At 43.2% G+C, this 17,232-nt stretch overlaps 1 protein-coding gene across 1 annotated transcript in view; it reads right to left on the bottom strand.

Moving 5' to 3' along the window:
* The window catches only part of ntrk3a (neurotrophic tyrosine kinase, receptor, type 3a), a 659,663-nt gene that overhangs the window by 55,087 nt on the left and 587,344 nt on the right, over positions 1-17,232 (bottom strand). The window contains exons 13-14 of the mRNA XM_048615740.1: positions 15,792-15,922; positions 13,766-13,938 (exon numbers count right to left, since the gene is read on the bottom strand). Of these exons, the coding sequence (XP_048471697.1) occupies positions 13,766-13,938; positions 15,792-15,922 (304 nt within the window). The remainder of the gene's footprint in view (positions 1-13,765; positions 13,939-15,791; positions 15,923-17,232) is intronic.

The following is a 17,232-nucleotide window of genomic DNA, read 5'->3' on the forward strand; positions in this document are numbered from 1 at the left end:
AGGAAACCTCTTGCTGATTACCACATAGCATCCTCCTTCAGCTGATGAATCAGTACACCTCTATGTTGAGCAACACTTGGAGGAAGAACTGAAGGGGATGGGGGATTTCAATGTCCACCACCAAGATTGGCTTGATAGGAGCACTACTGTTTGAGCTGGTGAGGAAGTGGAAGGTTGGGTTAATAAGTTTGCCGATGACATGAAGGTTGGTGGAGCTGTGGACAGCGTGAGGGCTGTTGTAGGGCTGTTGTAGCTGGTCGGGTCCTAAAGGACATAGTTGCTCGACTGGGTGTGTGATAGGTGGTGAGGAAACCAACAAGAGGGAAAATCATACTTGACCTTATCCATACCAATCTGCCAGCTACAGATGCATCTGTTCATGAAAATATCACTAAGAGAGACCACCACACAGTCCTTGTGGAGATGAAATCCCACCTTCACGTTGAGAATCCTGCATTGTGTTGTGTGGCTACCATCATGCTAAATGGAACACTATCATCACGCTAAATGGAACAGACTTCGAACAGAACTAGCGACTCAAGACTGGGCATCCATGAGGTGCTGTGGGCCATCAACAGCAACAACAGAATTGTACCCTGGCACAATCAGTAATATGACTGCCTTTTGTATTCCCCACTCAATCATGACCATCAAGTCAGGGGATCAATATGGTTCAATGGAGAACACAGTAGGGCATACCAGGAGCAGCACCAGGTATACCTAAAAATTAGACGTCAACCTGATAAAGCTACCAAACAGGACTACTTGCATTTCAAACAGCATAAGCAGTAAGTGATAGGCAGAGCTAAGCAAACCCACAACCAATGGCTCAGATCTACGCTCTGTAGTCTGGCTTGTGAATGGTGGTGGATGATTAAACAACTCACTGGAGAAGGAGGCTCCACAAATATCCCCATCCTCAATGATGGAAGAGGCCAACATGTTAGCGCAAAAGATAAGGCTGAAGAATTTGCAACAATCTTCAGCCAGAAGTGCCAAGTGGATAATACATCTCGGTGTCCTCCAGTGGTCCCCAGCATTACAGATACCAGTCTTCAGCCAATTCAAGTCACTCCATGTATTATCAAGAAACAGTTAAAAACAGTGGATACTGCAAAGGCGATGGGCCCTGACATCATTCTGGGCAATAGCACTGAAGACTTGTGCTCCAGAACTTGCCGCTCCTCTAGCCAAGCTGTTCCAGTACAAATACAACACTGGCATCCACCCGACAATGTGTAAAATTGCTGAAGTATGTCCTGTACCAAAATAACAGGACAAATCCAACTCAGCCAATTACTATCCCATCATCAATCATCAGTAAAATGATGGAAAGTGTCATCAACAGTGCTATCAAGCAGCATCAGCTCAGCAATGACCTGCTCAGTTCTGCTTGGTTTGGGTTCCACCAGGGCCCCTTAACTCCTGCCCTCAGTACAGCCTTCTTTCAAACATGGTCGAAAGAGCTGAATTCCAGAGATGAGGTCAGTGTATTAGCCCTTGATATCAAGGCTGCATTTGACCAAGTGTGGCATCAAGGAGCCCTGGCAAAACTGGAATCAATGGGTATCGGGGGCAAAATCTCTGGTGGTTGGAGTCATACTTGGCATGTAGGGACAGACTTCAAACAGAACTAGCAACTCAAGATTGGGCATCCATAAGGCACTGTGCTCCATCAACAGTAGCAAAATTGTACTCTAGCACAATCTGTAACCTCATGGTCTGGCACATACCCACTCAACCATTACCATTAAGTCAGGGGATCAATGCTGTTTAGTGGAGAGTGCAGCAAGGTGTGCCTGGCATTGTGGTTGTTGGAGGGCAGGCATCTGTACTCCTTGCAGGATTTCCTCAGGGTAGTGTCCTAGGTCCAACTACCTTCAACTGCTTCATCAATGACCTTCTCTCCATCATAAGGTAAGGAGTGGGGATGTTCGCTGATGATTGAACAATGTTCATCACCATTCACAACTCCTCAGATACTGAAGCAGTCCATGTCCATATGCAACAAGTCATGAACAATATCGAGGTGTGTGCTGACAAGTGGCAGGGAACATTTGGACCATAAAAATACCAGTGACCATCTCCAATAGGAGATAATCTAATCACTACTTGACATTGAATGGGTGAATTAAAAAAAGAGATAGATTGTAGGTTCTTGAATTAGCGAAATTCAGTTCATGGTTAGACATAGGGGATTCAACATAACAAGGTCAGATGGAGGAAGACAGAGATAAATAAAGAGAATACTAATTGTTGGTGGATATAATTTCTTTGATGAGTGGCCCAATCACTGAAGTTTTTGATGTTTTCCTTCAAAATAAATGAGGTTGAGGATCAACCTTTGTATGAATTGGAAGAGTTCCTCCAACAAATTGTTTGTCAAAAATTCTAGACAAACATTCTAAGTTTAAGAGGAACTCCCACTGAGCAGCACAGTGCTCAGTGGTTAGCACTGCTGCCTCACAGATTTGGGGGCCTGGGTTCGATTCCACCCTCGAGTGACTGTCTGTGCGGAGTTTGCACATTCTCCCCGTGTCTGCATGGGTTTCCTCCGGGTGCTCCGATTTCCTTCCCACCGTCCAAAGATGTGCAGGCTGGGTGGATTGGCCATGCTAAATTTCCCGTAGTGTTCAGAGATGTGTAGATTAGGTGTGGGTGGGATGCTCTGAGGGTCAGTGTTGGGCCTGTCTGAGGGACTTGTTGGGCCGAAGGGCCCACTCTAAGGATTCTATGGAAATTTCCCAGCCCACGAGCGTTGAATCCTGTCATATCCCAGACATACAGGGACAGTTGTGGAGACTCTTCAGATTCAGGGGAGGGGCTGTGTCATGGTAAAGTCATGGACTCATAATTGAGTCAGGCTAATGTTCTTGAGCCAGAGGTTCAAATCCCAACACAAAGCTGGTGGAATCTAAATTTGAAAAATAAATCAAGAATTTGAAAGTCATTTATCATAAAAACCCATCTGCTTATGAACAATAATTAAGTTAAAAAAAATCTGTCATCCAGAACTGGTCTGATCAACATGTGATTACAGACCCACAAATTGTTCGCTCTGACCTTCCCTCAACAATGCTCTGGGAAGCCACTCAATTCAAGGCCAACATCATGAAAGAATAAAGAAAAACAATTTACAACCTCTTGGTTATTGGAAGATGTCCAATAGGAAACAGGTGGCACAGCAGAAGTAAAAAGTAAGCATTTCAACAAACTGAAACAAAATGCGCAAACAGCACAGAATCCTAAATCAGTTAGTCTTAAACGGGGTCATTCAGGCTGTGAAACCTGTGCTAGCCTTGTAAGAGGAATGCAGGTGGTCCCACTCCCTTGTGTATAGTTCTACAAATCTCCAACATTCTTTGCATAAAGTAAATTTATATTAAATTCATAAAAGTACAACATGTTCTAACGCACAAACATGCTATCTTACCAATCCAGCATGCAATGGTGTTTCTGTCCAGGCTAACCTTACGCATCATGAAGTTGAATATTACATTGTTTTTCAAACTTCCTAATTTCCTCCAGTCCTCCAGGATCTGTAAGCTTTGCCTAGTGCCTATTTACTCACCAGGCCAACAACTGATTCAATTACTAGATTGCAACTCTCATTTATCACTTGAACGATAAAGCCATTTCTAGCAGGTCTCTAAAAGATCATCAGGAATAATAGTGGAATGATCTATGGGGCAGTATGTTGAGGCATGATTGACACTTTCTGTGGGTGTAAGTGTATTTGTAAATGTGGAAATGTAAAAGAATCAATACGGGTGGACTTGTATACATTCTCACGGAATGTTTGGAGATAGGGAAGGCAACTGATCGAGCAGGAGGGTGGCAGAAAACACTCTGCCAGCTTCCCCCCTCCAACAAGAATGAAGCCGAGACAAGAATGTCTGCGGTCAAATCTCCTGCTCCACCAATAATTGAAACTCTTAAATGGGCAATTAATGACCGTGTGCGGGCTCCTGATGGTCTCTGGGTGGGGGAAGGCGTACTTCTCTCATTCAAAGGCTCTCAGTGCCAGGTCAAGGAACCTGGCAGTGGGAAGGAGGACTCAGGTGAGAGCCCTTGCTGTCACCTTCCCTCCTCCACAATCCTCATCCAACAGAGCCTCTTTTACCATTGTTCACCTGCAGCCTGGGTCATTCCTTGATTCTGGGACTCCAGTGCATTTCACTTCAACAGCATTCACTGATTCCCTAGTCATGCAGGTGAGCAAAAGAGCAGCGGGAGGCATTTCTATTCCTGGGGTCACTGGTCCATGGGAAGGCTTACTGGTAGTAACTGAATTATCTGAGGAGCACCTGATCCTAACCAGCCTTGTCAGAGGAAGTAACATGAGTCACTCACCAGGAGGCACACAAGAGCCCTGATCCCTCCAGAAAATTCTCCGACAGTGTGTGACTGCGTGTGCGTGTGTTTGTAAATATATGTGTGTTTGTATGTGCGCGCGTGTGTGTGTTTGTATGTTGGTATGTGATCCTGTTTTTGTTAGTACCTGTATGCAGGTGTCCATATGTGAATCTTTGTTCCTGTCAGTGTGCAAAGTGCATGTTGATGCCTGTGGATGTGAGTGTATATCAGTGTGAATGTGTGACTTTGAATGAGTACGTCTGTGCACGTGGATGTGTATTTAAGTGCACACACCTGCTTATCAGTGCACGTATCCTGGGTTTGTTTTTCCACCAATGGTACCTGCTATCCATTTTTCAGAATTTGGTGACAAGACAAAATTAAAAATAACTTGGAGGTCCATCGTGCTGGGCTCAACAGTGTGGAGATCATCCTGCAGAAAGTTCAACTTAAATTGCCAAGCCATGTCTGCCACATGGATGACTACAGAATGCCTGAGTAGATCTTCTTTGGGGAACTGTCACAGCACAAGTGATACCAAGACTGAAAGTACGAATGATATAAGACCACCCTGAAAAGGAGCCTCACATACCGTGTGAACACATTCCTTGTGAGAACACTGCAGCCAATTGACCCATATCGTACCAAGTGCTGAAATTTCGATCAGTTTGTCTTAAAAACCACCTACGTCAAGGTCTCAACATCTGTTATGCCCTGAGGAATGTCAGATGTAGCACAGCTGAAGACCTTCCTCTGAGTGCCAGCAACTTAATTGTCACTTCCATGGTCATCCGTGCCAATCCCAACTCAGAACCCTTCATGATGAGAGGACCCGCAGAAGATGACAACATCATGTAGAACTTCTTCATTGATTGATTGATTTATTGTTGTCACATGTACCCATATACTGTGAAGTGTTGTTTTGTGTGCTATACAGCTGTATTCTACCATTCAAAGTGCATCAGAGTAGCAGAACAGAGAGCAGAATACAGTGTTACAATAGCAGAGAAGGTGTAGAGAGAGAGAGATCAGAATTAAGATTTGAGCCATCTGTTCAGAAGTCTGATAACAGTGGGGAAGAAGCTGTTCTTGAATCTACTCATACGCTTATTCAAACTTTTGTATCTTCTGCCCAATGAAAGAGAGTATAGCCAGGTTGGGAGGGGTCTTTGATTATGTTGGTTGCTTTCCCAAGGCAGCGGGAAGTATAGATGGAGTCAATGGATGGAAGGCTGGTTTGTGTGGTGGACTGGGCTGTTCACAACTTTCTGTCATACACAAACAGCAGGGAATCTACCACAGTATGTATCTTTGTGTTTCTGGATGTGCTTGTACATGTCTTTATACAGTTCTGAGTAAACTGGAATGTTTTCAGATGCCTCATAAATATATGAGTAATTACAAAGCTTACCGGTAGTTGAGTTGTTATGCATGTGTGTAAAAGTGCTTTCATTGTTAACAGAAAGCATTGCTTTAGTAGATAAAACTGTGCAGGAAAAAATTTATATAAGTCTTTTTAACAATTCTTTAAGTGAACTGAGCCAACTTCTTTTTATGCTTACTCATGGCAAATGGACATCGCTGGCTGGCCAGCATTTATTGCCTGTCCCTAGTTGCCCATGAGAAGGTGGTGGTGAGCTGCTTTCTTGAACCGCTGCAGTCCACATGCTGTGGATAGACACACAGTGCCCTTAGGGAGTGAATTTCAGAAGTTTGACCCAGTGACAGTAAAGACATGACGATATATTTCCAAGTAAGGGTGATGAGTGGCTTAGAGGGGAATCTACAGTTGGTGGTGTTCACATATATCTGCTGCCCTTATCCTTCTGGATGGAAGTAGTCGTGAGTTTGGAAGTTATTTCACTTCCTCATGGCTTTCATGCTGCAGCCCTTTTTATACAGAAACTTCAATGTTTCTGAGACCATTATTAAAATGTTATTCAAAATTGCTCATCAATGAGGCTGAACTAGGGCTGTATGGGGCACTGTGTTGCAGCTTGCTGCTATCATCAATTTTCTGTCCAATTCTAAATAGCCGTCTCTCTCACCCTGTCAATCAGACTGGTCATCCCTGTACAACACAGGAAACAAGGAAGCCACATTCACACTTTTAAACATTGCTTGGGGGTTTCAGCATAAGAGCAATAACATTGAATCAGCTGATTTTACAACTTTTTCAATGGGGTCCTTTGTGTTCCTATTTCAAAGCCTAATCTTTGTAAAACTCTAAATTTCTTTCGACCAACGATCTCTAAGTCACTCTCATAAATTATGAAAGATGCAATATCAGTATCTGGAGTAAGAGACAGTAGGGAAACAGAAGATTGACAGCAGAGAGACTGAGGATTGTTATTGGAAAGGAGAAGACCAGCATCAAAAGGACAAAAGATTTACGTCCAGAAACTAAGGATTGACACTGGGAAAGAAAGGATTCACATCAAAGAGACAAAGGGTGGCATTTTACCACCTTGTTGCAATTATAGTGCAATTCTGGTTAGTGAACCTGACTGTCTAATATGCACACTTTATGGTTCCTCATTCCCACAGCCCACTTTGGGTTTCTTGATGAAAAAGTGAATGCTGGAGAGTGGGCTGGAAGATGTGACCAATTCACCACTGAAGCTTCTCGAACTACGGAGATCCCAGCAGCACTCACAGAATATTCACAGGGATCACAATAAGAAGGATTCAATGCTGCGAGCAGACCTCTCAGGTGAGGTGTACTGGGACTGGGGCATCACCGTATTCTCAGGCAGACATCAACAGTTGCACTAGGCTGCTCCTTCTCAGCCTTCTTCGGTACTGGCCACCCTCCATGTTTCCTTGCCGTCAGCTTCGGTCCTCTGCAGCACCATGTTTTCCAGGGCACAGACCACAACTCATAACCTGGTGGAGCCAGCTGGAACTTACTGAAGGGAAGTTGCAGATCAAGGCAACTGAACCTCCTGTCGGTTCCGCCAATGGCTAGCTCTTAGTTAGCAGTCCAGGTTGTATGACTCCAACTGCACCTCACCTGCACCTCTGTTGAGAGGGCGGCACGGTGGCACAGTGGTTAGCACTGCTGTCTCACAGCACCAGGTTCCTGAGTTCGATTCCACCCTTGGGGGACTGTCTGTGTGGAGTTTTCACATTCTCCTGGTGTCTGCGTGGGTTTCCTCCAGGTGCTCCGGTTTCCTCCCACAGCCCAAGGGTGTGCAGGCTAGGTGGACTGGCCATGCTAAATTGCCTGTAGTGTTCAGGGATGTGTAGATTAGGTGAGGTACGGCAGGGATGGGTCTGGGTGGGATGTTCTGAGGGTCGGTGTGGACTTGTTGGGCCAAAGGGCCTGTTTCCAGACCGTAGGGATTCTATGACTCGTGACTCCCCAAAGCTTGTCCACCATCTACAACGCACAAGTTAAGAGTGTGATGGAATACTCCCCACTTTCCTGGATGGGTGGAGCTCCAACAACATTCAAGAAGCTTGACACCACCCAGGACAAAGCAGCCCACTTGACTGGCACCACATCCACTCCCTCCACCACCGATGCTTTTTAGCAGCAGTGTGTATTATTTACAAAATGCACTGCAGAAATTCCCCAAAGATCCTTGGACAACTCCTCCCACAGCTATGAGCACTTCCATCTAGAAGGACATGGGCAGCAGACATATGGAAACACCACCACCTTCACATTCCCCTCCAAGCCACTCACCATCCTGACTTGGAAATATATCGTCGTTCCTTCACTGTCACTGGGTCCAAATCCTGAAATTTCCTCCCTAATGGCATTGTGGGTCAACCCACAGCAGGTGGACTGCAGCAGTTCAATAAGGCAGTTCACCATCACCTTCCCAAGGGCAACTAGGGAGGGGCAATAAATGCTGGCCAGCCAGCAACGCCTACATCCCACAAATGAGTAAAACAAAAGCTTTTGGTCATCTGATCTGATAACCCATATGTGGCCTGGTGTCAATTTTTCTTCAATAAAACATCAGGTGAAATGCCTTCGTACATTTTATTACATGAATGACACTCTACAAAAACGAGCTATTGTTGCATAAAGGATTCACTTTATGTTCAGTGTGGGTCCACTGATGTGGACATAATTAGCACTTGCTACTCTGATGCTTGTCTAGATCCATTTTAGGATTGGCTGACAGGTGGGTGTGATCTCAGGTCCACTGTTAATCAGTCTAAGAAGAATTTAGCTATTTCAGTGTGAATTATCTCACATTTATCAATATTAAAATCCATCTGCCATCCATGTTTAGTTACTTAATTTATTTGCATTTCTTAGAAATTAAATAAATTTACTTAATTGTTCCCCTGAATGCCATTAATTTCGATGAAACTAGTCATCTGGCCAGATAGGTGGAGTGCACTGCAAATTATATTCTATTGTAAAAATTCTTTTCCTGATAATTTCTCAGCATTGAAAACAGCAGGCCACATTTGGAGTACTGCCTGTAGCTCCCAGTCACCCTATTATAGTGCAGAAAAGATTTACTAGGATGTTACCCGGACTGGAAGGTTTGAGTTCTAAGAAAAGGCTGAATAGGCTGGGACTTTTTTCCTGGAGCATAGGAGACTGAGGGGTGACCTTATAGAGGTTTATAAAATCATGAGAGGCATGGATAAGGTAGATAGCCAACAGCTGTTCCCCATGGTAAGGGAGTCTAAAATTAGAGGATATAGGTTTAATGTGAGAGGGGAGAGATACAAAAGAGTCCGTAGGGGCAATTTTTTCACGCAGAGGGTGGTGAGTGTTTGGAACAGGTTGCCAGATGTAGTGGTGGAGGCAAGTACAATTTTGTCATTTCAGAAACGTTTGGACAGGTACATAGATGAGATAGGTTTGGAGGGATATGGACCAAATGCAGGCAAATGGGACGAGAATAATTGTGCAAACTGGGTGGTTTGGACAATTTGGAGTGAAGAGCCTGTTTGTATGCTGTAAATCTCTATGACTCTATTACATTGGACAGAGGTCTTCAGAATGCCTCTAGTCAGAACCTTGTTCATATTTTCTCATTACTATTCATAATCAGTTGTTGGCTCAGCTAACTAACACAGTAATTTTTGCATGAACTTTGAGTTTCAAAAGCCTCACGTGTGGAACTTAATTAAATTTCTTCTGAAAATCGAATCAAATGAAACTCATTCGAATATCCTGATTCATGAATTCAGTTAGCTCTTCCAAAGAAATTCAGCTGATCCATGGAACTTGTCATTTCACATTTTTTAGACTCGATCAATCATCTGTTCTTCAATATATTTCCAACTCTAGAATTTGGGTGAACTGACCTATTCCATTAGGGGTGACACAGTGGTAATGTTAGTAGACTGGTAATCTAGAAATGCAGGTTAATGCTCTGTGGGCATGCTTTAAAACCCTGCAATGGTACCAGTGGAACTTAAATGAACAAAACTTTTTTAAAAATATGGATTTGGAAGCTAGTTTTGGTAATGTTGACCATGACACTACCATCAATTTATCATAAAAACACATCTAGTTCATTACTGCACTTTAATGAAAGAAAATCTGCCAGTCTTACAGGTGTACATGAGACTCCACATGAGACTGACTATGAGCTATCCATGGAAATAGTGTAGGAAGCCACAGTTCAAGGGCATTTATGTTTGGGTAAAAAATGCTGGTCTTGCCAGTGACATCCACGTTCAATTAAACAATAGAAAAATATTATTTCTATTACAGGTGCAGTTTTTTTACAGTCAATTTCAAATCTGTTTGACCTTATTTTCGTAATTTGTGTTTATCTAGAAGCATTTCATGTGAAACTTCAACTAAAGCATTTTGGAAGTCTAAGTTATACCATACTGTCATGTTTATCACAAATGATCTGGGTTATCATTTCTTCAAAGAGAGCGAGGAGATTGGCAGATCATTTCCATTTAAAACCACGTTATTAACATTGCTCACAAATCCTTCTGATAATTGATTTCTTTATTTTACATTGTATTGAAGATTAATGCGTCTTTAGTTGTCCATACCTGCTGGGTGACACTTGCCACATATGAGCATGGCATTGACCTGACCAATTTCCCAAAACTTGCCAGATCCCACTATAACGACAATTAGGGTCTTTCAAATCTCTTTGCTGTTCTCTTTCAAAGTTCTGAGATTAAAAAAAATCATCTGTGCCTTGAGATTTATCTGTTTTAAGTCCTTTCAGCTTATTGAGGCTGTCCTCTATTTCACTCTAACTACTTGTTTTCATTCACTTGTAGGGCATTCGTCTCACTGATTTAACCAGAATTTATTGCCTATCCTTAGTTGCCCTTGACAATGTGCTGGTGATACTGCCTTAGCAATCCGGAGCACCCTGAGGAAACCTACACAGACACAGGGTGAAGGTACAAGCTCCACACAGACAGTCACCCGAGGGTGGAATCGAACCTGGGTCCCTGGTGCTGTGAGGTAGCAGTGCTAACCACTGAGCCACCGTGCTATCCCTGACACTGAGATACTGATACTCTGGTACCTCAATCTATGTGCGGCAGTACTATAGTCAAGGATTGTTCATGTGCAAATAAAGGGTGATTTGGTGACAAGATACCAACCTTTGTGGAGTTATTTCAGGAAAGGAGGTCCATGTTCAACTGACAAGCTCCGCTAACAATTGGGAATTAAGTGGACAATTAATGAACATTTAAGGATTTTTATCCTGCTGCTATGGGTATTAATGTAGTTGCCTTTGGGCATGTCGGTATGTGGGATGCACAGTGTCTAAAATCATGGTGATAGAACCATGTCCAGCTTATGGCATCTTTCAATCAAAGGCAGTCAGTGCAATAAAGGACTTGGCATCTGGGGGTGTAAGAGGGCCGGGCTTCAGCAGTCAATTATACCACTCCCCCACCCCCAACTCCGGTCTTTCTGAAACCACACAGCTCCGTCCCCCCACCACCCCCTCCCCTACCTTACATACCTCTGGCCTGGGTCACTCTACAGGGGTCTCACTGGCCCTCCATGAGGCAAGCAAGACCCCCAGCACCTCAACGCAATTCCATTCATTGTCACCATGACTCACTTGGAAATCCAGATCCTTTTCCAACTGGGATTCAATTTGGAATTGGGAACCTTGGACCATTTGGAATAAATTGGACAATTGGGAGAAAAGGATCAAAAGCCAGTTTCTACATGGGCTATTGCTAGAGACTAATGTTAGAACACACGCAATCAAACAATTTCATACTGCAGCACCTCGGTGATAGTAAATCTCCTTCACTGAGTTCCAATATAGCAGATGAAAACCACCTCATGCCATTATAAAGTGGAAATAAATTTAAACATAAAATGAAGCAACGTAATCCTGGAACATTTCCTTGTTGAGCAGATGTTGGTGCTGAGACATTCTGTCGAAGCTGCCAAACTTCATCAAACCCACAGTAAAGACATAGTAAGTGTTAGGGAAAATTTAGTTGATATTTATGCTTAGCTGCACTGCAAACAAATTTAACATTCAATGCAAGCTGAAATTAAATTACTCAGCTCTGCTGCTTTATGTAAAATGTACAATGTTCCAATTCTACCCCTATTTTTAAACCAATTTCCTCAGTTGCTCACATTGGATGCTCAAAATCAATTCCAAGATGTACGTGTGTTGTGTTCCTGATACAATCACAGGCACAAAGGTTAGGGGAATTTTAATTCCTTCTGTCCAATGAAAAGTAAATAAAAATGGTAGTTACTCACCTCCTATGTTGGCTGATGTATTACTGCTGCTGCCCTTTGTACAGCTGAGACACCCAGCTAGCTCACGTGGGGGCATCAGATGTGTGCCAATCAGTCATATGTATCAATGGGGACCTATCACTTTGACTAGATGCCAATGCAATTACCATAGTCTCAGTGAGCAGCACATGTGGAAGCCAACTTGCTGAGTGAAGCAGGTGGGCACAAGATGAAGGCCCTGAGAGGTCATTCTTCCTCTTTGCAGGATCAGGAGGATTTTTGACAAACCACAGGCCATGGTATTGCCACATAAATGCTGAGTTTTGGTGATTTAAACTCAAATATTTAACACTTCGTGCTGGCCACTGAGGTTTGCCAATTTAAATGATTAGTAGAATAAAGATTTCAGCCAGTTTTTATACGTCTTTACCGATCATAAACTGACTGGACAGTGACTGTGAACTGCCCTAAATTGACCACAAGATAACTGGATAGAGATCATAAACTAACCACAACAATAGCTGGACAATGATTGCAAACTGACTCAAAACTGGGAATGCAATGGCCTAGCGGCATTATTACTGGACCGTTAACCCAGGGACCCAGATTATGTTTGGGCAATCAGGGTTCGAGTACCGCCACAGCAGATGGTGGAATTTGAATTCAATAAATACCTGGAATTAAGATTCTACTGATGACCATGAATGCATTGCCAATTGTTGGGAAATAACTCATCTGGTTCACTGATGTCCTTTAGGGAAGAAAACTGACATCCTTACCTGGTCTGGCCTATATGTGACTCCAGACCTACAGCAATGTAGTGAACTTGTAACTACCCTTAGGCAATTAGGGATGGGCAATAAATGCTGCCTGGCCAGCATTGGCCTCATCCCATGAATGAATAAAGAAAAAATAAAATGAAGATAACTAGATAGTGACTGTAAACTGACTCGAAAGTGACCACAAGGCGACTGGGTAGTGATTATAAACTGATTGCAAACCATTATAAATGGCACTGTGAGCCTGTTGAATGAAAGCCTAACATAATGTAATGAGGTGTGCGTTGGAAGAATATTAAGACATCTATTTAGTTTACATCACTAGATTATCCCAGATCTATCAGGATTTTCCATCATTCTCAGTCAGTCACCTGGAATAAAGACCACTCTCCACTTATTTGTAAGCGTCTCATAGATGCACAATGAAAATGCTTAGGAAATTAATCATGGGAAAACAACTACATCTCTGGAACCGAGACACCCAAAATATATTTATATCAATAAAATTATTGTGGAACCTAGCTCCATCTGTACATTCTGCAATTGAATTAAAACCCATTATATCATCTTGAATCTTACAATTAAGAACTTAAAAAGAACATATGACTTAAATTAGTGACTCTCAAAGTTGCCTCAAGATATTCATGGATCATAGATCATAGAATCCCTGCAGTGTGGAAACAGGCCTTTCGGCCCAGCAAGTCCACACCGACCCCCAGAGCATCCCACCCAGACCCATCTCCCTAATCTACACATCCCAGGACACTATGGGCAATTTGGTATGGCCTGCACATCTTTGGACTGTGGGAGGACACTGGAGCACCCGAAGGAAACCCACGCAGACACGGGGAGAATGTGCAAACTCCACACAGACAGTTACCCATCCACCCACTTTGCTACCTTTTATTTGCCATGCGTCATTGCGGCTCTCATAAAATGCAGCTGATGCACTCACCTCAGGAACTTGTTCAAGTCTCCATTCTTCATGTATTCAAAAACCATGATGAGAGGATCGCCATCAACACAGACACCGTAGAATTTCACAATGTGTTCATGCCGAAGATTGGTGAGGAGCTCGGCTTCTCGTTGGAAGTCTTTTCGTGCTGAGACAGTGGCATCTTTCAGAGTCTGCAGAGAGTGAGGAGGGTCACAGTTACACTGGCATGATCATCCTTCAGCAGGGAAACTTTGTAAAACCATTGTAACCAGTGTGCAGACCTCAGCGGGAATACCATGTCCAATCTGAGCTGCACACTTTCGAAAGGATGTCGAGGCTTCGGAGAGGGTGAAAAAGGGTTTTAATTAGAACTGACATTGAGGAACTTTAGCTATGAAGAGATTGTGGAAGGTGGGATTGTTCTCATTAGAATGCAGAAAGGAAAGGGGAGATTTAATATTGGTGTTGAAACCCAGAGAGTCTGATGGAATAGTCAGGACACAGATTAAAGACAATTGGCAAAATCACTCGAGATGGGATAACTAACTTTTCTTTTGGTGCAATGTGTAATCTTAAGCTGGGGTGTACTACATGGAATGGTGCTCGTGGTAGATTCAATACTGCTGTTCAAAAGTGAACTGGACACTTGTTTGAAAATTGCAGGGCAAGGAGAAAAATCTCCACAGTGGATTTAATTGCATAGCTTCTCCAAGGAGCAAGCAAAAGAAGTATGGACAAAATGGCCACCTTCTTTCTTGTATGGTGCTCTAAACAGGTTTTGGCGAAGTTCTCAAAATGCAATGATTAAACATTAGCCTTACATGGAGGAATTTCAGGACATGTTTGCTGAAAGTGAAACAGTAGGAGGTTATAAATGCCATGAATAAACTTCTCTCAATGCCAATCAGCATAGTTATAGAATCGTAGAGATTTAGAGCATGGAGACAGGCCCTTCAGTCCAACTTGTCCATGCCTCCCAGTTTTCACAATTAAACAGGTCCAATTTGCCTGTGTTTGGTCCATATCCTCCATACCTATCCCATTCACATGCCTATCCAAATATTTCTTTAATGACAAAATTGGACTCGTCTCCACCACTACATCAGGCAACCTGTTCCAGACACTCACTACCCTCCGTGTGAAAAAATTGCCCCTCTCGACCATTTTGTATCTCTCCCCTCTCACCTTAAACCTATGCCCTCTAGTTTTAGAGTCCCCTACCATGGCGAAAAGCTTTTGGCTATCTACCTTATCCATGCCTCTCATGATTTTATAGACCTCTATAAGGATTCCCCCTCGGTCTCTTACTCTCCAGAGGAAAAAACACTCAGCCTATCTAGCCTCTCCTTTTAAGTCAAGCCTTCCAGTTCAGGTAGCACCTCAGTAAATCTTTTCTGCACTCTTTCTAGTTTAATAATATATTTCCTATAGTAGGGCAACTAGAAAGTGCAAGGCAGTACACCAATGTGGCCTTACCAATGCCTTAAACAGCTGCAACAAGACGTCCCAACTCCTAAACTCAATGCTCTGACCAATGAAAGCTTGCACGCCAAAAGCCTAGTCCTTCCAAGTAGTAGTTGCATCTTTCTAAGGGTGACATCAAGGGGCTAGTAGAAGATTCAATCTTATCAGACGAATAGGTAGTGGCTTCAATGTACACTGGCGCTACGTGAGGTGACACAGACCGTGCCAATATGGGGTCCTGCTGGGTGAATCCATCTCAGTTCAGGAGTCTGAATTAGGTTGTTTCACTCAGACGAAACAAGGAGAGGCCAGGACCTACAGCCAAAGTTGTTTGTAGTCCAAGACCGTCAATTTTCCACTGCTGCAGAGGTCTACTTGCTCCAGGCCTTGGTCTCCATTCTGCACTGGAGATTGGACCAGAGCTCAATATCAGATCTTAGCTTAAGTCATCAGGGTAAATAGTTCATATACAGTACTTGGATTGCAAAGTACAATCAGAATTGAAAGCTACTCTGCACAAACAACCATAGGGTTTTTCAGTGAGCAGGAGAATTGTCTTTAGCGCAGATGGTGTACTCACCTTAACTGCCACCAACATCTTGTCCTTGGTTGGGCTCAAATTGTAACATTCGGCCAAGAAAACTTTCCCGAAAGCTCCCTCACCCAGCTCTCGTTTCAGAACAATGTCCCTCCTCTTGATGTGCTGTACATCTGTGAGACCAGAATGACCAAGACAATGAATGCCTGAGATTGAGCCAAACACAGCAGGTTAGATACAGATTCAGATGGTCCCCATTCAGCACCTGTAGGCTGTAAACAGTATGAGGTGAATCCTCTATAACCTGACAAAAGCTGATTATAAAAGAGGTTAAAAGGAGGTGTGGGGGGGTGCTGCTGCCAATTACTAGGGCAATAGTCTTGTCCAGCCCCTGGCAACCCCATGTCAAACCTGTCTGGTTAAGCTAGTTGAGTGTAAATCAACTTCTTAACCCACCAATGGGCAATCAAATAAATAACTCGGGGTTCTGAGGGAAAGTCTTTGTCCCTGAAATGTAACTTTGTTCCACTCTACAAAGATAGACCTGCTAAGTATTTCCAGCATTTTTCGCTTGAGTTTAAGGAAACTGGGGTTCCTCCTCTTGATCACTATACTCTATTAGGAGGGTTTTTTTTCCTGCTCACTGTCTGATCCCTGACAGAAAGTGTGTGGCTATCAAACACAGGGCAGAACTGCACGCTGCTGTGATGGGCTCACTAACAAAGGTTAGGCACTCAGACTGGCAGGCAGATGGCACATGTACAAATTAGCGAAGGGGCAAGACTAAATCTGCAGCCTATCAGGATGTTACAATTGTGAGAAAAGCAAATGGAACAAAACCAGAGGCATTTTTTCTATTCTTGATGAACTCGGACATGGAATTAGCAGTGGGTGTCAGCTCCTGATAGGCAGGTCCCCACTGATCCCATCACAGAAAGTTTAAAGTATTGGGAATTCTAAGTGATGGAAAGCTCGAATTAAGGGCAGATTATACTGGAAATACAAAAGAGCTATCCATGAAGAGAAAAGCTAAGGTAACTAGCTGTAGGGAAGGACCACACTCCAAATACTGTCTTTGTAGAATGAGTTACGGTACAACGTTGCTTTTTAAATCCTCGAACGTGGTTGTGCTAAGTTTAACCAAAGAAGAAATAAATTTACCACATCTTTCCTGTGACCAAATGGAGTGAGTTGATAAGTTTAGTCTCTGGATGAATATCAAGATCTGTCATTTGATTTGATTTATTGTTGTCACTTGTATCTATGTACGGTGAAAAGCTTTGTGTTGTGAGCAGTAAAGGCAGATCATAACAAACAAGGAGATATAGGGTAGTTAGACAGAGTGAGGCATACAAGGCTACAACTACACAGGACATGCACAAAAGCAAGATCAATATTAGATTTGAAGTTAGACAGGTCCATTCAGCAATGTAATAACAGCAATGAAGAGATAACAAGGTGCAGGGCTGGACGAACACAGCAG

This window comes from Rhincodon typus, chromosome 33 (genome assembly GCF_021869965.1).
Source record: "Rhincodon typus isolate 14 chromosome 33, sRhiTyp1.1, whole genome shotgun sequence".
NCBI classification, from domain to species: Eukaryota; Metazoa; Chordata; class Chondrichthyes; order Orectolobiformes; family Rhincodontidae; genus Rhincodon; species Rhincodon typus.